Below are 20,245 nucleotides of genomic sequence, written 5' to 3' on the forward strand. Positions count from 1 at the left end.
CTCTCTGTCCCCCCTGTCCCCGGATCTGGTCCTGTCCGTGACAGCTGATTCTGACATTTGCGCGTCCCCTGGATGGACCAGTGGCGAGAACGAAAATGAAGTGTCCAGGGGTTGGTGACGATGGATCGATGTTGTTTACTCTGGACTGCCGACCCTCGTTCAGCAGTTTGTGGATGACCCCCGCCCGGCCCAGAGAGCTCCCGAGCAGCGGTTCATCAGCAAACTATTGCAAACATTGGGGGAAAGTGGTGTGGTCTTTTGGGTTCTGACAGCTTGAGGTGCTGGCGTATGGACGCTGCCGCCCGCCGCCACACCCAGGGATGGTCGCGGGAGATGATGAGCTACGTAGCATTGCAGCCAATTGCCTGTGTTCCACCGAGTATCGCCTTATCATGCGCGCCGTTGGTTCCCTTGTTCTGGCGCCGGCTGATGATCTCATCGATCGGACCCGTCGTCTTCGTCTTCGCCTTCGCCTTCGCCTTCGCCTTCGTGTTACAGCGCTTCATCAGCCTGTCTGGTATCCGAATACTTTGCCTTTTAACCTTGTTCCTTTTCGACCTTGTTTCATCCGGCCACCCAATCCAGGCCCTTGCATTTGGTATTTCATTCAGGCAGACAATACGTCCTCTGCCGGGTGTAGTCGGCGGCCTCGTGGCTCTGGCTGTTGGTGGTTGCTTGTTCGCAATCCGGTTCGTAACCCGAATACGAATACTAATACCGTGGTGCGGACACCCTCCACCGTGGTCCTCCACGTCCTACGATCCATCATCCACCGAACCGCCCAACCACAACCGTCGGCAGTCTATTCTACGCCTCGCTCGAACAGTGTGAGACGTCGAATCAAGCCAGGGTAATGAATGCATCTCAGTTGCTCCGCCCGCACACACTCACACACTCACACACTCGCATTCACTCACATGAGCTCGTGTTGGTCACTCACTCACTCATTCACATGCTCGCTCTCATCTCGCACAAGCCAACCCACCCCAACCAACGCCCTCACTAACACGGCCCCGTCTCTTACAGTTTCACCCTCGCCGGCCGGGCAGACGTCGACTTATCGCTAGGCCGTTGGCGACCTCCGCCCCGGCCACATCGCGCCGCTCTCTCGGCTCCCCAGCTTCCGGGCCTGTCCGTGTGGTGTGATGCCATCGCCCGTGCTGTGCCGACGTAATTGATCTCCGTATCCGTACCGTCGGTCTGGGCTGATGGCGAGTACCCCACACGCACAACCCGCCTCCGGTCCGTTGCCCAGCGCACACACACAGCACAGCACACGCGGCCCTAAGCCTAAGCCTGAGCCAACGCCCGCGCTGACGTAGTAAGCACAATATCCGCTGCGAGCTGCACACTGCGAATGTGAAAGTCTGGGACTGGCCTGCACAGTTCACGTCGCCACCAGCCTCCAGTCACGCAACACACCACTCCCGGTAAACCCACCAGGGCCACCACCCATTCCAGCCCGATCTGCCGCCCGTGGTCCCGTGCTTCCGCGCCCTCGGCCGAGTTGATTTGCGGCTCTTCTTCTGCCCGTCTGCCGTCTCCAGTCAGCCGCTGCCTGTACCTCCGTCCCGACTGTGGTGCCCACGCTCCGTCCGACCCTCCGGTGGCTGTACGGGGATCTGCCATTGACCAGTCAGTTCCTGGACGGCCCTGAACAGCCCTGAACAGCCCCCTGCGAGCTGCGCCTGCTGGCCGATGCTGTACCCGCCGAGCCTGACACTGGTTGCGTTGTCAAAGCCTGGGTTCTTGCTCTGCCCATCATGACTCTTGTCTCCGAGTTCGTCCGCCCACCCCTGACTACTTAGCCATCCCACACCCGACATTTCCAGTCCCCATGTCTCTCCCTTTGGCCTTGGCTGGGCCGACTTTTGTCCTGGTAATACTAACTTCGCCAACAGCCAGGTGCGGCGTCTCGACGCCTATCTGGATCGTCTCCCCGTCCTCTCCGAAGACTCGTCCGAGGATGGACGCGAGGAAACTGATGACCGGGGCTTCACCGTCGCCAATGCCTTCTCTTCTCCTCGCCTCGACCACCTGCTCCGCATCGTCCAGTCCCTCAGCACCTCATCCTCTCACCCTCTCCTCCCATCATGGCGCATCCGGAGCCTTCTCACTCAGTCTGGAATCCCTGCTCCACCTGGTGCTATTGTGAGGCCTTCTCATGTTGATGCCTTGAAGAGTCCTTATGAAAATGAGATCGAGTGGCTCCTCGTCAGCAAAGCCACCATCCATATTCATGGCGTTGTTCTCGACACCCTGCTGGAACAAATTATCCCGCTCAGTGACGACATTTGGTATTGGGACGATGTCCTCAGCTCATACGCCTACAGCAGTCTGTACACTGTTCAAACCTCCCCGGTTCGCCTATGGTCCTGGTCCCAAGAAGTCTACAGCACGACCAAGCTGCGGCTTCGATCCAGTTCCGTGCGAGACGCTCCGGCCGACTTCGTAGACTCGACTAGGACCGGACTCTCGCAACAGTGGAAACAGTTCTATGGCATCGTTCAGGACAGTATACGCGAGCGTTCCTTTGCCAACATCCAACGTAAGGTCCTGTCTCCGGTGGCTCTCTGCCGTGCGGAGGCTAGACGGAAGCAAGCTCAGTTGAGGAAATTGAGAGAGATTACCGCCAGCGGACTTGGCGTTTTGATGGATGAGGGCTTGCAGTTTGGTCCCGACGACGAAAAGGCCGAGATGCAGGACCACCACGACCTCAAGGGTGTCGTTGAGCGTAGCGTCGCCCTGATCGACATGGTACTCAAGGAGGTCTGCACTCTGGATGTTAACATTAACGACTTCGAAGACAAGGTGTTTGCTGGCGTGGAAGAGGACCCCGAGCTCTCAGTTCACCTGGAGGATAGCAACGCAACTGAACGACCAGCAATCCTCGCCCGACGGCTACTCCAAATCATTGACAAGACTCTCCCTGAACACCTTACTGTTATGAAGGGCCTAGCAAAGGAAAACGGCCCCCCTTCTCCCTTAGTGCGGTATTGGCTCTTTGCCAGTGTCGGTGTGCTCTCATCAACCACCATCTTGCGGATTCTACTCAACCGAAAGGCCGATATTGTCCAGTGGTTCCTCGATTTTGGGGCGACGGTCCAAGATTTCTGGTTCAACTGGGTTGTGGAACCGACGGGGAAGGTTATTCAAACAATCCGGCATGATAAGACGAGTGAAATCGCTATCATGAGCCGGGACAGTCTCAAGGCCGATCGCGAAAGTCTCGAACGCATGGTTGTTGACTTCGCCCTTGACAAACCCCATTTCGCCTCGACGAGCGGAATGCCTCTATCCGACTCTCAAATTGCCGAGATTCGAACCAAGGTCGCTGAGGGTGATGTAACCCCAGTGCTTCGAGCGTTCGAGCAGGACCTGCAAAGCCCTCTTATGGGCGCGATCCGGGGCGACCTGGTTCGGTCACTTCTGATCCAAGTTCAGAAGACAAAGGTTGATCTTGAGGTTGCCATGACCGGCATCGACTCCCTCCTCAAGAGTCAGGAATTGGTCTTCGGCTTCGTCGGTCTCACTCCTGGTGTCATCGTTTCGGTCGGCCTCTTCCAGTACCTTCGCGGCATCTTCGGTGGACGATCTGGCCAGCGCAACTCGGCCAAGGCCGGCAAGGCTGTGCGCGTCCTCCGAAACATCGATCGTATCCTCTCCGAGGCTCGTCCCACAGAGAGCAACCTCTTGTCGTACAAGGACCATGGTCTCTTGTTGTGCGAAGTACATGTCTTGCGCAACTTGGTCGATCGGTTGATGCCCCGCGACATTGGAAGGGAATTCCTCGAGGACCTTGACGATCTCTCCAATATGAAAGGCATCCAGCTGCAGGCCCGGGCCCTCGAGCGCATCCGATGGGCCTACGGCAGGTGGCTGAAGTAAATTTACGGTCGTTGAGCCTCCGGCCCCGGCTTGTATAGTATCCCAAGGAAGGGGTGAAAACAGAACCTACCCGGTGTAAAAAGATCCGTAGATTGCAGAAAAAACAAATCAATAATGACATGACATGTCAATGACAATCAAGTGTTTTCATCGAACTTGTTGATGTAGCAAAATTAAACCCCGAGGCTATGGGCCGCTATTTAACGACATCAACGTCAAACTTTTCCGCCTCCAGTAACCACGAAATCTTAAGTGGCTGTCTGGCTGAGGCATAATAACTCCTTGTAATTCCATCAAACCCAATGACGCTCTGTCACAAATCAACCAAGCAGCTTGAGGATATCTGCCATGCGGGTATCCTTGGCCTTCTTACCCCGGCCCGTCTTCTCCTGGAAGGCCTTGGTGACCAACTCCCGCTTCTCCTGTTGGATGTCCAGCACGCGCTCTTCGACCGAGCCCTCCATGACGAGGCGCCACACCGTTGTCGGGCGCGTCTGGCCCAGCCGGTGGACACGGTCTATGGCCTGGTCTTCGATGGCCGGAGCCCACCCTGCGAGTAGAAAGTAACGGTTAGAGTAGAGTTCTCGACGGCGTGTAAAAGAGGGGAAGTAGGCTGGCTTACAACTATCAGAGAGAATGACGGTATCGGCAGAGACAAGGTTAAGACCGACGCTGCACACGGCGAGGCTGGCAAGCATGACGCGCGTCTCTGGGTCGTTGTCCAGGGCGTCGATGGCGCGGTCGCGATGGTCTGCCTTCATGCTCCCGTCGATGCGAGTATACTTGATTCCCGCCGCATTGAGCTGGCTCTGCAGGATGTTGAGGAACGACGTCCACTGTGAGAACAGGATGACCTTGGACCCATCGTTGCGCAGCGTGGCCTGCACGATCTGCAGCATTGCCTCCGTCTTAGAGCTCTGCGTCTCCGAGTCGAACTCGGGCGCCTCGTCGCCGGCAGTCTCGGGCGCAGGTTCGAGCAGCGACTCCGCGGAGAGCGGGTTGCGGCACATCGGACACTTGCCCTGGATCTCAATGGCGCGGGTTATACAGCCCGAGCAGAATACGTGACTACAAATCGTGATGACTGGTGATGTAGGCGTGTCGTAACAGATGGCGCAGTCTTCTTGCGTCTCAATGTAGAGACGCAGGGCTTCTTGGAGCAACCCGCGGTTCTTATCATTAAGGACGACGACGTCTTGATCTTCGAGCAGCTTGAGAATATCGTTAATACGCTGTTTGCAAAGCGTCCAATGGTTGCAGCTAGATAATTGTGAGCGATTCAATATGCCGACTATGAGAACGGGGTATGCATACGTTTGTCGGAGACGAAGCAGACGTTCGAGGACGTTCTGGAAACGGCCCTTCTGTCCCGCTGCAGAATTCGCCTGGTATTCTTGCAAAACACCCCTAGCTTCCGATCTGTAATTTTGTAAGCTAGCATTCCAAGCAGAATAAGGCCGGTTACACATACAGCAGAGCGTCGTATTTGTGCTTCTCATCGGGTCGGAACTGAATTCGGTGGATGAACTCCTTCTTCTCGGGCAGTTTGAGATCCACAAACTTCATATCCTTCTTACGCCGGAGGCACAGATCCTGCATCAGCGCCTGGAGTAGGATCTGAGCGCTTCTATCGTTGGAACCTAGACGGCGGGTGATTTTGGCGTTGAAGATCTCGAGCTGTTCGATGCCTCCAGTGATGTGAAGGAATTTGACGAGCGAGTGCAAGTCTTTGACGGAGTTGATGCTGCGTTACATTAGCGATGACTCAAAAGACGGGTTGCTCAGGCGACCTACATTGGAGTTCCGGTTAGAACCCATCGAGACTTGGCTTTGAGGTCACACGCGGCGAGTGCGGCTTTAGTTCTGGCGTTGCGAATCGTGTGGCCTTCGTCCAAGACGACTCTGCGCCACTCGATGGACGGCGACAGCAACACCTTGCTGACGCCATCCTCGCGCTCCCGGGACAGTTTCCCGTAGCTGGTGATGACAACGTCATACTTCATCAGCTCCTTAGCCGTCGCCCTCTTGTCACCGTGGTAGATGAAGACACTGGGAAGCTGGTCGGCCTGGACGTGTCGCTGAATCTGCTGCTCCCAGTTGCTCATGACGCTGACGGGGGCGACGATCAAAGTAGATCCGGGTCCGCCTGTCAGGATGAGACTGATGATCTGAAGCGTCTTGCCCAAGCCCATGTCATCGGCGAGGATTCCTCCAGAAAGAAGATTCGGTGCGGCCGAGGTGACAAAGTCGGAAGCAATGTTCCAGTATCGACCTCTGCTGTCGAGTTTCCACAGCTGAACGACATTGTTGGAGCCTTTTTGGGGAAGTTGGGGGTTCTCTTTGGAGGTCATCCAAGCCAATCCCTAGATAGTGGTCAGCAGTTGCACTTACATCCACCTCTCGCGTAGACATACCTGACGCTGGTATGGCAGAAGCTGCGACTTAAGCCGGGAAGGCTGGTCAGCCTTTGGCATCTGCTCCAACTGATCCTCCCCGATCGCAAGGATCTTGATGGCGTCACCTCCCTTGCGCATCTCCACGGCTTCACTGGTCTTCAGGAGAGCTTCCAACGACACCTCCGGCTCCGTCTGGATAGCACCATCCTGATTAAGGCCGTTCACGGTGCTGGCACCGGTCAGCCCCATCACGGCCCTCCGAGCCTCAGCATCCTTTCTAGTGTTCTTGAGCTCGGTGGCCTTGACGAGTTTGTCCTTCTTAAGCAAGTCCTCGACCCTGGCACGCTCAGTTGGGTCGCTTGGGCCAAAAAAGAAGAGCTTGACGGGACAGTCGTAAAAGCCCTTCTCGCCTGTGAGCTGGGCCTCAAGGGTAACATCACCACGATCCTGGGGCGGAGTTAGAATGCAATAGGACAGGTTCTAAGGTATTATGTACCATGTACGGTGCGATTTTCTCGGCGATTTTGCGGGGGAGATGGCCAATCTGGTCGTTCACGACGTTGTCCACTCGGATCGCGTTTCGATCATACTGCTTGAGCTATTAGTTTCTCCATGTCTCCGGCCTGCAGCAACCGCCTGAGACACGATGTCCGGGATTGGATGCCTAGTTCACAGCAAAGACACGAACCTGATTTTGGGGCTCCCTTCTGCAGAGAACGGTTTCTCCCGGCGACGCATAACCTCTGTAGTATCTGATTCCGACAATCTTCCCCGCTGTGACGCATCAGATTATGCAGGAGCGGCATTCAGTCACGAAACACGCACCAAAAGTCCCGTACAGCTCGCGATCCGGTTCATCGCTGTCCTGCGTAAGGTCCAGAACGTCTGGTTCAATAACGGGCACCAGCTGAGACGAGGCGGCGAGGGCGTTCGAGCTCTGTGGAGCAGTGCTGTACACGTTTGTACCACCTAATCCAGGTGGATAACCTGGTGTTTCTCTGCCATTGCGCTCAATCCGCCGGGGGTGCTGCGCCAAAGCGGGCCGTTTGCCGTGCGATCCATTCGTGCCCGTCTCACTGTCATCGCCCGTCAGGTCGATGAGTTCGTGGGTGCGTTTCGCTGGCCGAGGCATCGTGATGGTGCGGCGGTGAGCAATTGACGACTTCTACAGAAGCGGGGGGTTTGTGTCTTTGTTTCCCTTCCTTCCTCCTCTAAATGATTCACTCTAAAGCCTTATGTCGCGTGTAGACGCGTCGGGCCGTCGACAGCTGTAACATGAACTTGCTTCTTCGGTCGGACCGCCGCCGGATCATCCGGTTGTTCCGCTATTGATCGCCCGCCATCATCTCCACCAGTTTCCTCACCTACCGAAATCCTTCATGCCGAGGTGGCTTTCTCACCACACCGAGTTGTTCACGGCCACGTTAATTAACTCATGCATATTTCAGATAAAGGTTACACTAGTCACCTGGACATTTTTCCTGTTGGCCTTCGCTGCTTAATACGTGGTTGGCTTTAACTCCGGTACCACCCGCAGTCCCCCACCTGGTGCAATATCGTGTTGTGTGCATCCAAACCATTGGGTACGGGTATAACACGCCAGCTAAGGCTTTCGGGTTGGGATGCATTATCATGGGTGGCCCGGTGCAAGTAAGCCTAGGGTATCCATGTGTAGCTGCAATAATGTACTCGTGCCCCTGTATCATGGATGCCCCATGGATGCCTCTTTGCCAGCCCTTGGGTTGATCTCAAACCTTCAACTGGCGGTCTAGGGTCTAAACGATGCTACACGAGTGTTGCAATTGATGAATCAGTTTTTCTCTTATCGCCTGATTGCCATGTCGCACTGTCATGTATGATAAAGGCATGATAGTGTACAGGCGAAAATGGGCTCATTTAGGTATCAGCAATGTCTGCACCCTTTCCCGCAAAAAGGTATGCGCAATTGTCGAACTGAAAGACTGTCACGCAATCACGGATACATTCAGTGCCGGGATCAAGGGGTTCTTTGTGTGCGCCCGTCGTTGGAAGTGTCCGTGCTCAGTTGGTCTGGCTACGAAGACTCGCACCTCCAGGGTAGTACGGGCTACGACATGGCGTCTCTCCGATAGCTACTAAGTATCCCCGATTCTTGAATCGGAATTTCTGATGCTGTACTGGGTATCATGCGTGGAATTGGTGGGTGGCTATGTTGAAAGTTAATGTTTTAAGTTGTTGGAACTATACGCTGGCTCTTTCACTTGTTCCCCGCAACTAAGTTAATGCTACCGTATGAAAGCCAGTGTTTTTTCTAGGAAATCATTAGCCCTAGGGGATTGAAGATAATCGCTTTTTTTATATAACCCTAAGTGCTATAAGAAATATCTCATTATATTTATTAGCCTTTACCGTGAGCCTAGTACTCGGAGTGTTAGTCTAATTGATATTTGGTAAGGTTAGTTAATCGAACCATTGTTTAGGTGGCCTTGTTCATCATCAAATAATGAAGGATAATTAAATAATCGAGTATCGCAAACTCAGACAATCGAGATGAAGATGGTACATCACTAGGAACACAGTGGAAACACAGAATCGGCCGTGTCGCTCCGATTCAGGTCCAGCAAATCAAACAATAAAATGTCGCTGGATCACCAAGATGATCGAATCGAAAACCTGTATATAGACAAACACTTAATCATCTGGATTATCCCACATCAATCACTCAATAGTCTCGAACCATGTAAAGTGTAAAGCATCGAGTACCAGATTCTAGAGCTGATAATCATCTTGATGTCTTAGAACAACGGCTTGTGTCACCATCATCTAACGCTTTCTGCCTCGAAAAATCTCCATCAGAATAACACGCGATTGGATAAAAGCGTAGGCACTAATTATTGACCCTTGTGTTCGTTGACTTTTGTCATATTCACTGCTGGTACCAAAACGTGGGCTAAATAGCGGCACTAAGCCGATACAATAGGCTAATCAGACGTGGCGCAATTAAAGCAGTCCAGCCTTAATTGAACGTCACGAGCGGGTTCAAAAGTTGGGATGGCTCTTCCAATGAGGTGAAGAGTTAATATGGCACTGTCTGGATTAAATCAAGTCCCATTATGGAATGCATAGTGCGAGATGAAGAGGTAGTAGTAGTCATGAGCTTTATTGTTACTCTGCTACTGAACTACCTATGGTTTATATATGCTAGTTCTGAACAAAGGAAATTTCCAACGTGTGACACCCAGTGCTGCCTCAAGAGGTTGCGACTTTGCTGCTCATCGGAATCGTAGAGCACAGGCAGGGCTGTCATGATTCTCGTGTATCATCATCTCGTATCCCCGTGTTAAAACCCAATCACCATCGGAATTAGACAAGGACGAGTGGCTTAGTAAAGGCCGACGCAAATGTCTCCCTTGACGCGGGCAGTCAAGTGGACCTCGGCCTCGAGGTCGAGCTTGATGCCGACGAGGAGGGCAGCGGACTTTTGGTTGCCGTTGTCATCGGTGGCACCCCTCAGGAGCTGGCCTGCAGGGAGTTCGTCAGCGGTGGTTCTCGAGGGCGCAGGGAAGTTCCTGTGACTTACCGGCAGGCTGAGAGAGACCGGTGGAGGTGGGCAGAGGAACAACGAACTGCTGCTTGGCGCCACGGCGTCCGCCACGGGCCTGGCCATCAGAGTCGGAGTCGGACTGGTAAGGGTTGGTCTTGGCGAGGCTGGATGAGCTAGACGAGTCAGCCTGTGTTCCTCTGGATGCTTGAGTAGCAAGCAAGCTGCAGAGCGCTTACGTGATGGGGGGCTTGGGAAGGGCAGGAGTGGAAGTGGTGGTGGGAGAAGTGGTGGTGCTGAACAGTGTTAGACTCTGGATGCCACTTGACTCCCAAGCGAGTGAAGAGGATAGGTTCTTGGTTGAGCGGGTTTCTTACGCAGGAGCAGACATATTGATTGTTTGGGGGGGTGGACGAAAGTCGTTGGTTTAAAGAGGGGAGGATTGATGGTGATTGGAGCTGGGGCTCGAGTGATGATTGTTGAGAAGATGTGAGAGTTGATGATGAGAGAGAGTTTGGTCCAACGACGATCGACCGGCGAGCTTATATAGACAATTCGGGGCCCGTCAGGCCCATTGCTTCTTCACGAGGCAGCCCCCGTTTCTGCGAAAGATCCCGAAGCGGACTCAGACGACATGCCGAAAACCTCTCCAAGGCACATCGCGAGCCCACACCGGGCTGCGGCTCCGGCCACCGTGAGCGGGACCCCGTACATCACCGAGCTACCCCAGCACATCCTAGCATCTCCAACCTCGCAGTTTGATGAGTTGTCAATGCTGTCTCACCATGAGGCACGCTAGAGGGCTCGCGGCTCTTTGGTTTTCCTGGGGATGGTGTGAGAGCCGGCTGGGCCCCTGCCGGACATCGATGGTCCCGGTAGGTACAGAAGGACTCTACAGAGGCGCTCTGTGATGCATGGCCCCCAATGATAACCTCCATATATCCTTCGCCGCCTCGTCTACATCGTCCACATTGCCCCCATCATCGGCCGCCGGGGAAAACCAGAGCCGACGGCAGGGGGGCTCGACTCCACACCAGCTATCACAGACTGCGCGCAGCGGCTGCAGAACAAAGGTGCAGCGTCGCAGCTGGATTGACACGTCTGTACGGGGCGTCAGGGGGCACTGCTTCGTTGGCACGTATCTTGCGATATCATCCGATGTTGGCATGGGCCGTGGCGTTGAGATCCCTGCCTCCGGACCTCCGAGTGACCCCCCGGCGTCGATTCCTCGATGGCCCGCGGCACTTCCGACTACGCGGCGTCGATTTCCCGCATCTAGCCTCCGTCGAACCCACTCACATACTCACATATACCCCGACGATGCGGGTGCAGGGATACGCCCGCGACGCCGCAGCCGCCGTGTTTCGCATATGCGTGTTGGCGGAAAACAACGCCGCTCTTGCGCCCTCTCCCCCCCAACCGCATCGTCGGTCTTCGATAGGCTCATCGCTGCGGGAAGTTGGGGTTCGCCCAGGGTCAGGCTTCTGGAGAATTTTCCTTCCAGCTTGATGGCTTCGGTTCGGGTCTTGGGATGACATGATTTTGTCGGGAAACACCGGCAACCCGACGCTTGATTGGATTTCATTACACGGTCTATCCTGGTATCTGCACGTCTACCTGCGCTGCAAAACTTTTGGTGTCGGGGATCTGGGGCGAACAATCCTTAAATAGTGTACCGTTTTTGGAAATCTTTCTGTGTATCCCGGAAGTTGAATTCCCTCCCTCCCTCTCTCTTGCGTCATCGTGTGGTCTTCTTGAATGGTTCGTCGTTGTCATTGTTGTGGTGGTTGAATTAGCGACATCAATGTCGGCCCCGTCCTCTTCGTCCTCATTCTCGTCCTCGTCCTCTTCCACGTCGACGTCCACACCCCAGAGCGCCCTCCAAGATCTCTTTGGCACTCTCTGCAAGCAAAAACTGCTCGAAGAAGTTGACAAACTCAAAGCCGCCATCGAAAAGGACGACCCACAAGAAGTCATCATGTCTATCCCTATGCTGCTCGCCCTCACCATCTGCCCGGCTATGCTGGGCACCCAAGAGGCTATCCGCCAAAGTCAGTCCAAGACTAAGCGAGAGGAGCATCGTTCTCGCCGATGCAACTTGATCGTGTCTTGTGTGAAGCCTTCGATTCGAAGCCGTGATATCAACAACAAGTTGATTGTCCTAAAAGATTCAAAGGTAGCTATCCCCAGTCCTTGGCTCAGCAGGACGCGAACATAACTGACACTTAATACCCTTTCAGCTCTACATCGCCAACGAACACCCCTTGTACAATCATGACCCCAAAAACAATGTCAGCAAGGGTTACCCTTTCTCAGGATACTTCCTCCCCTACCCTGATTCGGAATACGAAGGCCTGGTCAGTACAATCAGCGACGACCCTCCCCAGCTCAACTGGATCTACATCGACAAGAAAACATATGAGGTCAAGTATGGTCTCCGCACAGAAGCCCAAGAAAACATCACGGGCCCATTCGACTGCACTAAGCAGGACCGACGCATGACCCTTGAGGGTTGGGAGGGCTTCTGCGCAGTAGAGGAACTCCCTGGCATCTGGGCCCTCTTTTACGACCGCGACGATAATGGCCTTAAGAACAAGGTCCCCTTCGGCACCAGAGTCCTCGAGGTCGAACTCACGAGACGCGAGAAGAAGGAGCCCAAGCCAGAGCCTGATGCCGGGGCGCCCATGACTCTCGAAGAGAAGTGGAAGCAGCACAAGGCGGAGACTCAGGAGCAGGAAGTGGACCGGGAAGCCTTTCTCGCCACTGGCAACCCTGCTGCTGCGTCTGCCGAGCCCACGCAGCCCACGCAGCCCATTCAGCCCCCTGCTGCAGCCGAACCCACTTCCGAAGAGAGGAAGCAGAAACTCGAGGCTCTGAACGAAGGGATGCGTCGCCTCGGTCTCACTCTGGACAATGTCTCTATTTCCAAGTCACACACTCAATCACACGCTCCCAGCGTGGCTACGAACGACTACTCTGTTTGGTCGGCTGCTAGAAAGGCCGCCGATGGCGACAGCAGCTCCGTCACAGCAGCCAGCTCGGTCTCGGGCAGGAATCCCGACACCGCCAGCGTGTCGAACGGGTCGGATAATGACATGTACAAGAAACCATATGTGGAGGACGCTACGGCTTGATACGGATGGGCTACAAGGGCATCAGGCATTAGATTGGCATATTGATATCAGGCGTTTGATGGATGGGCATACATAACATTGGCTTGTCTCTTTTGCGTTCAGCTACAAGGGTTAATTCTGAAAATAAATTATCGTAACCCTGATCTCCCGCCCGTCCCGTTCCCCAGATTATTGAAGCGATCTCGCGATGAACACCCCAGTCAGTTGGCCTGGGTAACATAACCGCAGCAACCTAACCGCAGCAGCCGGCAATTAATAACAAAAAATCTCGGTTATACCCACAGGGCAGGGTTTCCGGAGGTTGCATTTCAGGTTGCATCAACTGATCTGCAGTAAGCATGGGTGGTGACTGGCGTGCTCACACAACCAGCCTCACTGGGCCGATTCCAAGACATGCATTTTCGACTTTTCGTTCGATTTGAAATGGTAAAGGTCCGTGATCGTCCTTTCATCGGCTTACCGTTGACACTGCCGAGCTGAGGGGTGGGGCGAAGGTGGTCGGTCAAGTTTCAACCCACCACACTACGTCAAGGCGAATCCATCGGGCAGATTCAGGATGAGGGCGCCAATACTATGTGGCAGCCAACCCTCACGCGACCTGGAGTCGACAAGGGATTCGGGCATCGGGGGAACCAAGTCCGGAGCAACAACTCATCTGCAAGTTCCTTTCTGGCGCTTACCACGGCACGATCTCTTGCTGCTCGAACCAGATCGGTCACGATGCCGGTGTGATGGGCTGAGAATTGGTGTGAACGGATGTGATGGCTGGGGGCCGGTACAGGAAACTAGCTACTTGATACATACATGAAATGTAACATGGAATGCAACATGGCATCGACCAACATCTACTCGCATCTACCAGTATCTACCAGCATCTACCACCCTGGCATCACCGGCCACGATTGGCAACGGCCATGTCGATTTCCCCAGACAACTCCGGAGCCGCCAAGCTCACCGGCCATGTGCCTGTCCGGACGTTGCAGGGACTAGGTTCTTTACCCCATGCGCTAGCTGTCAGATGATGCGCCGCGATGCAGACCCATGTCTATTAAGCCTCGCAAGGCACCGGCACCGGGGTTCTAGAATCAGCAAGGGCGTCGGATCGGGCTGTTGAGAGGCGCATTGTTCAACGCCCGACCATGAACCCGTCTAATCCCGCTCGCATCATCCCGTCTCAAAAGCAAGTTGACAAGTGCATGTCGGTCCGGCCGCGAGAATCAGCTTTGCCAAGAAGATATGAGGCAGTCGAGAACGTCATCTCGGTCGCAAATTGCCGCAAACTCGTATCCTTGCCGCCTGGAGGCCTTCTTCCTCTGCCCTTTGCCGGCCCCTCCAGGAGTCTAGCGGAGCCAGCTGAACCAGCTGAGAGCGGGTCTGCGAGTTGCAGGTAGGATCGCTCGTCTAGATGCTTCCGTAGTACGTGGTATAATTACGGAGCACAGCCAATTCTTCAGGGCGCTTGCTCAGCCGCACGAATCTCCCGATCGCTTAGGCCTGGTCAGGGATCTATCCCGTGTGTGGCCCTGTCACATTGGGCAATCAACTGTAGCTCTCGTACGGAGTTTGACACACTCAATTGCGCGTTCAACTAAGAAAGAAGCTCGTGCTCTCGATAGGCAATTGGCAAAGGAACATCCATGGAGTCTCGATGGAGTGTAGACGGGGTTCATTGGTGACAAAAGAAAATATATGCCGCGCGGAGTCGGTGAACGGAGGCCAACGGAAATGAAGTATGTGAACAGGCTACTTGCCGGGTTCCTACATGAGCATCTCCACCCAAGATATCTCTGGACACTCAATTACGGAGACTACCGGGAGACACGTTGCCTGTTGCTATAGTTACTCTTGGATCTTAGACATGGAATTAGAAACTTGATCCGAAGTAAAAATTTCCAGAGGACTCTCTGACGGGTCATGTCAACTGGCCCACCATGAAGTGAGACTTCTCGAATGACCTTCCACTTGAGCCAAGGGCCTGATCCGACCCGTTCACAGACCAATCTCTGCCAAACGAAGAACTTACCAACAAGTTTCTCCTCAATGAATCCTAATTGTCTTGGCAACGTCATCCTGTTACAGACAGACCTTTTTTATTTCGCGAGGAAACCTCTGTGAGACTTAGCCAGAGATCCTCAGAGCAAAAGAGGATGAATGACCTCGGCCCTTCGGGGTCGTGCAAGGGCCATGGCGAGAAGGACACCTAATAGCAAAGACAGAAAAGGTCGGAAGGACAAGGCCAATGAGGAACAAAAAAGGGCCAAACTGAATAGAGAGACTGGTCTGGATTGACATTCGACGTCTCTGGGTCTCAAATAACCATTATCTTCTTCAAATAACCATCTACATGGTATCAATCAGAATGGATTGGTTGAGACGGCTTGGTGACGATGGATGGCCTTATCTTTTAGTCTAGGAAGGAAGAAAGCTAGCTAATTTTACCCAGGGATCCGGCCGACCTAGATGCCCTTGATCCGATGAAGCCGTCGCTAGTCGGTAATTTAGGTTGTTGAGGACTCTTTAGGTTGTTGAGGACTCTTTAGGTTGTTAAGGACTCTTTAGGTTGTTAATGGTAGACTAGGTTCAAAGGAAACCACGGTGCGGATCCGGCCCTATGCAAAGCTGACTTTTCCTACCAGGCTGTCTGATATACTGCAAGCCTCAGAGTTAAATACTATTATATAATGGTTGCTTCCCTTAAATTGGTTGGTCTCTTACCCATGGCAGTCTTCAACTTGAGTATTATTCCGTAGCTACTTGCAACTAATTCATTCTTGACTTCCAACCTGTTCCAGCTCGGCACACGCCAATATCGGAGTTCTGATACTTTGAGTGAACTTGAGTGAACTTGAATTGAAATCAAAGATAGCCATTTAACTGCTCATCACACCAGGCAAAAAACTCAACAACATTCCCCGACTGTTCATCAACGGCAGTCCTGCATGCAGAAACCAAATCTGGGCGGACCGTTCCAAGCCTACCGAACGGGATGACCCAGGTATCAATGTCCTTCAACGTCTCCAAATTGAGGTCCGTAGAAAGACCCGCGAACAATTCCGTGTATGCGCCTTGGATGGCCTTGTGGAGGAACATATTTAAGATGAATGACCCAATCCAAGACACCTCTGTTGAAAATGTTCTCTGAAGATCAGTCTTGATATTGCCTGGATCGAGGTACTGATTGGAATGTCAGTTACTGTTCGTCTACTCGAACACGCTGCATTCGGGTTCCACGCGAACTGCGAACGGGAAGAAACTCACAACGCTGAGAATACCATGAACCCTCAGAATTCTGTTGAATTTCCCACTGAGAAAATATTCTCCCGCCTTGCTAATGCAGTACCGTGTGGTTGGCGGGTGATCGTGAAATTTCCCGTTTCTGAGCTCTTCCACGTCTACACCTCCTTTCGGAGTTAGCATTGCTCCTGAGCTGCCTACCCATACAACTCTCGCCTCCCCTATGCCCACGTCGGGCAGACGAGCTGTATTTTTGAGTGTTTCTTCAAGAAGATATGTTAATAGATATGGTCCAAGGCAGTGGACACCCATCTGTAATTCCACACCATGGCTATTCTCACTGCCTTTAGGAGGGGCCAGGACACCGGCATTGTGGAAGAGGACATCTAGTCGTTGCGACTTGGAAAGGAACTCAGAAGCACCGGCTTTGATCGAATCGTACGAACCAAGGTCCAGATCTAGAGGATATAATAACCCCTTCGACAATGGATGAAGAGATTTGATCTTCTCGACGGCTGTTTCGAGCTTAGGCCGAGATCGAGCGGCGAGGAAAACGGTCGCGTTCTTGGAGTAAAGAAGAGCAGAAAGCTGGAGGCCAATACCTGACGTGGGTCCCGTGATGACGTAGACCTAAGATAGAGCGTATTAATTCCTGCCTTGACGAAGAGGAGGAATGCACTGGCGGTGTGGGAGCCATACCTTGCCAGTTAGATCCGGCAGGTTCTTTTCTGTGAACACCGGCCGAGGTGGGAAAGCTTGACTGAAAGATGCGCCCATTTTAGTCAACTGAGCTTTATTGGCAACGAAGAATTGGCCTGCCGAACCGCTTACAGTTGCTGATTCTCTGGTTCTTATACATCTGATCACACTACCCTCGACGACATCACTTCCAAGCATTACGCAAGCTTCATCAATCATGCCATCAATTATTCGTGCAATTTGACTATCGTCAAGTCATTTTTCTACGAAGAGCTACCAGGTTGGATATGCATGTGCATCTGTGCTGGTCTGGTGGTAGTTCAGTTCTCGGAGTTCAGGCCGGAGTTAATGCAAAGCTGATCACACCCGCCACTATCCCCGGGGATTCAGACATGAGAACCGTCACAACAGGACACTGATCTTCTAAATCAGCAATGACCCCTTCCCTAAACGGCAAGGGCCAGTTTCGTCTTGCATGAGAGTAAACATGTACCGCCACTTGAACACCACGATGTTGGATTATCGGGAGTTAGTGCCGAGCGAGGCTCTCATCTGCTTGGGAGCCTGGGCTAAGCTGGCCTGTCACGACTCCTTGTCGGCGAAGACCGTCATTTCGCCTACGGAAAGGCGCAAGTGATTTTGTAGGATTTACCAGGCGTGAGATTTTAGGACGGGCATTTGAAGCCGGGGAAACGGTCTCATCTGTGATATACGATCGGACTATGCGCCGTACCGGGCATCCTGCACCACCAACTACTTGCTGATCTACTCTGAGGGTTACAACAGCATAATGCAATTGTTACCTGACGAGGATCATGAAATGCGCCTCAATGGTGATCAACAGAATAGCTCGACATTCGCCCAGATGCATTTTGGCCGTAATTTGAACTGTCCCGATCAGCTCACGATACGAAGAAGAACGCAAGTTCCACATGGGTTGCTTGAAAGTCAGGCAACCAAGGGCCAATATCCGAGTAGTGACTGGGGCATACGCGTCAAGACGACATTGACGGAAGTCGGGTCGGTGGTACGCCAGGCACAGCCTCAGAACCACAGAAGACCAGAGCAGAGTGGCACAACATGTGTAGCGCCATTGTTTGACGAAATAACTACCTAGAGAAAGTGAATGACAAACGCACCTTCAAGAAAGGACCGAGTGAGCAATACAGCGTCGACTTACATGACTCTCGAGGGGGCTCCGAGAGAGCTCACGCGACTCGAGACCAGAAATGCCATCATCGCCGTGGCTCGGATGGCACCGGATGTCGGCAATTATGGTTAAATCACGCTCTCCTGCACCGCGGGGGTTATTATGATAATGCCATTTATCTGAATTTCTTGGCTCATGGCAATGCTGAAATATGATAGGTGCATTTAGTGAAATAAAATGGGCCAAGACCTACTAGCCACGGATTCTAACCAGTAAAAAGCTCCTTTTGAGAACCTGTTATACCACTAGTTCTGAAGTAACGATTAAATCTTTCAAAACAGGTATATCGTTATAATGCAGCCAATGTTACCATCAATGGCTCACGGAAATCGGCCGGCTCGGAAGGGATTTGTGCGATGGAAGTGACCTCCGATGCCGTTTTCAGCTTAGCTGGAATTGCGTGCTTCAGTTTCCCTGGTGTCGTGATGAGGAGAGCAATGATGGAATAGAGGGACAGCAGCTTTTTCTCCTTTCCTTCATTCTACATCCTTTCACATCGAATTTGAGCCTGTTAGGGTCTTCATTGGCCTGAGCAGTGTATTCCTTGCTAATATTGCTATACTGGAGGTACATGAGAGGCTTTCTTACTCAACACTTCCCAACCAGGCCACACCACATCAAGCTGGGCCGCGACAGGACCGACAACATACAAAAGTGCACGCCAACACACAAAAGCAGACAAAGCAGCGATCAATCTCGATACGCAATCTCGCAAACGCTAATCCAGCAAAGTCATGTCTCGTCACGGCCTTGGAGGCCCAAGACGCCGCATTGTCTACTCCTTCAGCAGCCGGCCGTATGCTGAGAAGTAATGACAACCTGGCACGTGGCTCTTTCTTCCTGTCTTCTCATCAAAGATGTGGCACCCCTTCTTGGCTACGTTGGGGGGAGTGTACACTGCAAAGTTGCGGGTTAGTTGCGCGACAAGTGTCGGTGACTAGGGAGGGGTTCCTACAGTGTAGGGAGACAGCGAAGTCGCTGCCCTTATTGGACACTCGGTGGAGTCCAAGCTCGTCAGCCATATAGGCGACAGCATTTTCCTTATATACCTTCTCGGATATCAACTCTAGTGGTCCTTCACCCTCCTTCTCGGGGAAGGCGAAACGAGTCTCGGTCAGGTTCCCTCGCAGGATCTTCATCAGGCAATGAGCCTTGCCGTGGTCGTGGATAGGGCTGCCCTTGCCGGGAGACCAAACAAGGACAAGCTATACATGCCGTTAGCCTCTGTTGGACCAGGTCAAGTCGACCTCGATTGACTCACCAGGTTGCTCTTGCCGTTGCCTTCATCAACCAGGTTCCTGGTGTAGCCCCGGCTGTGGTCACCAAAGGCATACTTGCTCCACTGGTTGTCGGAGCCATCATAGTCCTCCATGAGGCGGGTCAGGAAGTTGACGTTGACATCGTCACAAGTCAGACCCGACGACGGACCAAGTGCTTCCTTCAACCCCATTACGAGTTCCTCGAACCGGTCCTGCGGGAACGTCCCCACGCTGGGAGAGACCCCGAGGCCGATGGTGTTGGAGAGGATGCCGACCGCCATTGTTGCGCTGTGGGATACTTGATGAGATATGGGATGTGCGGTTGGATGCTATATGACTGAATGGTTGTCGACTGGATGGTTGATGGGTTGTCTTGGGTTGACACAAGCCTGAAGGAGGAGAGGACAACACACCGACTTGGGGGATTGCGAGCGGGGATCTACGACGACTACTTGCGCGGCCATGCTCCGATACCCTGTCGTCGGTCAGGGCCGGGAACGACCAAGCCGGCAGATAGTAACACCGACATCTGGCAGTGGGTCTTTGATTGATACCGACATCATTTGACGGGCTGAGTCGGCGAGCCACAGGGTCCGGTGAGCCAGTGTGCCGCTTCTGGTTGGACGCTCGGCTGCCATGACGCTAGGGTTACTGGGAAGTGGCTGGATCTTCGTCGGGCGTGTTGCGCGGATAGCGTTAATTGTGGGCACGGTGCGGACGGGCGCCTGCGAGTTGGTAGAGGAGAATTACACGGCGATTGCGGGCATTGAGCACGGCTGAAGAAACGACAGGTTTCCATTGTCAAATACGCTCTTTATTGATGTGGATTGCTCTTTTTCTCTCCAGAAACCAATTGTATAAGGCGGCCTGCCGTTTGCATAGTCGGGGACTTCCAGTTTGTTTTA

The 20,245-nt window shown here is 53.3% G+C and overlaps 8 protein-coding genes across 8 annotated transcripts; 4 read left to right on the forward strand and 4 right to left on the reverse strand.

The window, feature by feature from the left end:
- Nucleotides 1-189: 189 nt before the first annotated feature.
- Nucleotides 190-1,511, forward strand: BGZ61DRAFT_84381 (uncharacterized protein). Its single transcript, XM_046257138.1, has 3 exons — nt 190-850; nt 1,027-1,242; nt 1,327-1,511. The coding sequence occupies exons 1-2, from the start codon at nt 321-323 to the stop codon at nt 1,172-1,174; spliced, it is 678 nt and encodes a 225-aa protein (XP_046110505.1). The 5' UTR covers nt 190-320; the 3' UTR covers nt 1,175-1,242; nt 1,327-1,511.
- Nucleotides 1,512-1,763: 252 nt separating this feature from the next.
- BGZ61DRAFT_526762 (ATP synthase regulation protein NCA2-domain-containing protein) lies at nt 1,764-3,888 on the forward strand (the record flags this gene model as incomplete). The annotated part of the gene is made up of 2 exons (XM_046253008.1): nt 1,764-1,780; nt 1,902-3,888. 2 exons carry the CDS (start codon nt 1,764-1,766, stop codon nt 3,886-3,888), a joined length of 2,004 nt encoding a protein of 667 aa, XP_046110506.1.
- A 142-nt stretch (nt 3,889-4,030) lies between these two features.
- On the reverse strand, nt 4,031-7,534 carry BGZ61DRAFT_440770 (SNF2 family N-terminal domain-containing protein). Its single transcript, XM_046244524.1, has 9 exons — nt 7,110-7,534; nt 6,973-7,058; nt 6,781-6,873; nt 6,303-6,731; nt 5,683-6,251; nt 5,360-5,632; nt 5,203-5,307; nt 4,511-5,148; nt 4,031-4,438 (listed from the first exon to the last, which is right to left on the reverse strand). The coding sequence occupies exons 1-9, from the start codon at nt 7,414-7,416 to the stop codon at nt 4,209-4,211; spliced, it is 2,730 nt and encodes a 909-aa protein (XP_046110507.1). The 5' UTR covers nt 7,417-7,534; the 3' UTR covers nt 4,031-4,208.
- Nucleotides 7,535-9,494: 1,960 nt separating this feature from the next.
- On the reverse strand, nt 9,495-10,382 carry BGZ61DRAFT_440774 (uncharacterized protein). Its single transcript, XM_046244525.1, has 4 exons — nt 10,182-10,382; nt 10,044-10,100; nt 9,844-9,980; nt 9,495-9,785 (listed from the first exon to the last, which is right to left on the reverse strand). Exons 1-4 carry the CDS (start codon nt 10,193-10,195, stop codon nt 9,646-9,648), a joined length of 348 nt encoding a protein of 115 aa, XP_046110508.1. The 5' UTR covers nt 10,196-10,382; the 3' UTR covers nt 9,495-9,645.
- Nucleotides 10,383-11,209: 827 nt separating this feature from the next.
- Nucleotides 11,210-13,045, forward strand: BGZ61DRAFT_410065 (uncharacterized protein). Its single transcript, XM_046243235.1, has 2 exons — nt 11,210-11,980; nt 12,045-13,045. The coding sequence occupies exons 1-2, from the start codon at nt 11,609-11,611 to the stop codon at nt 12,936-12,938; spliced, it is 1,266 nt and encodes a 421-aa protein (XP_046110509.1). The 5' UTR covers nt 11,210-11,608; the 3' UTR covers nt 12,939-13,045.
- A 2,636-nt stretch (nt 13,046-15,681) lies between these two features.
- Nucleotides 15,682-16,969, reverse strand: BGZ61DRAFT_440780 (uncharacterized protein). Its single transcript, XM_046244526.1, has 3 exons — nt 16,872-16,969; nt 16,197-16,802; nt 15,682-16,112 (listed from the first exon to the last, which is right to left on the reverse strand). Exons 1-3 carry the CDS (start codon nt 16,947-16,949, stop codon nt 15,795-15,797), a joined length of 1,002 nt encoding a protein of 333 aa, XP_046110510.1. The 5' UTR covers nt 16,950-16,969; the 3' UTR covers nt 15,682-15,794.
- A 692-nt stretch (nt 16,970-17,661) lies between these two features.
- Nucleotides 17,662-18,236, forward strand: BGZ61DRAFT_472124 (uncharacterized protein; the record flags this gene model as incomplete). The annotated part of the gene is made up of 2 exons (XM_046248295.1): nt 17,662-17,898; nt 17,991-18,236. The coding sequence occupies 2 exons, from the start codon at nt 17,662-17,664 to the stop codon at nt 18,234-18,236; spliced, it is 483 nt and encodes a 160-aa protein (XP_046110511.1).
- Nucleotides 18,237-18,755: 519 nt separating this feature from the next.
- BGZ61DRAFT_84412 (RmlC-like cupin domain-containing protein) lies at nt 18,756-19,890 on the reverse strand. Its single transcript, XM_046257139.1, has 3 exons — nt 19,343-19,890; nt 19,037-19,286; nt 18,756-18,978 (listed from the first exon to the last, which is right to left on the reverse strand). Exons 1-3 carry the CDS (start codon nt 19,619-19,621, stop codon nt 18,857-18,859), a joined length of 651 nt encoding a protein of 216 aa, XP_046110512.1. The 5' UTR covers nt 19,622-19,890; the 3' UTR covers nt 18,756-18,856.
- Nucleotides 19,891-20,245: the final 355 nt, after the last annotated feature.

The sequence above is a fragment of the Ilyonectria robusta genome (genome assembly GCF_021365365.1).
Source record: "Ilyonectria robusta strain PMI_751 chromosome Unknown BGZ61scaffold_2, whole genome shotgun sequence".
NCBI classification, from domain to species: Eukaryota; Fungi; Ascomycota; class Sordariomycetes; order Hypocreales; family Nectriaceae; genus Ilyonectria; species Ilyonectria robusta.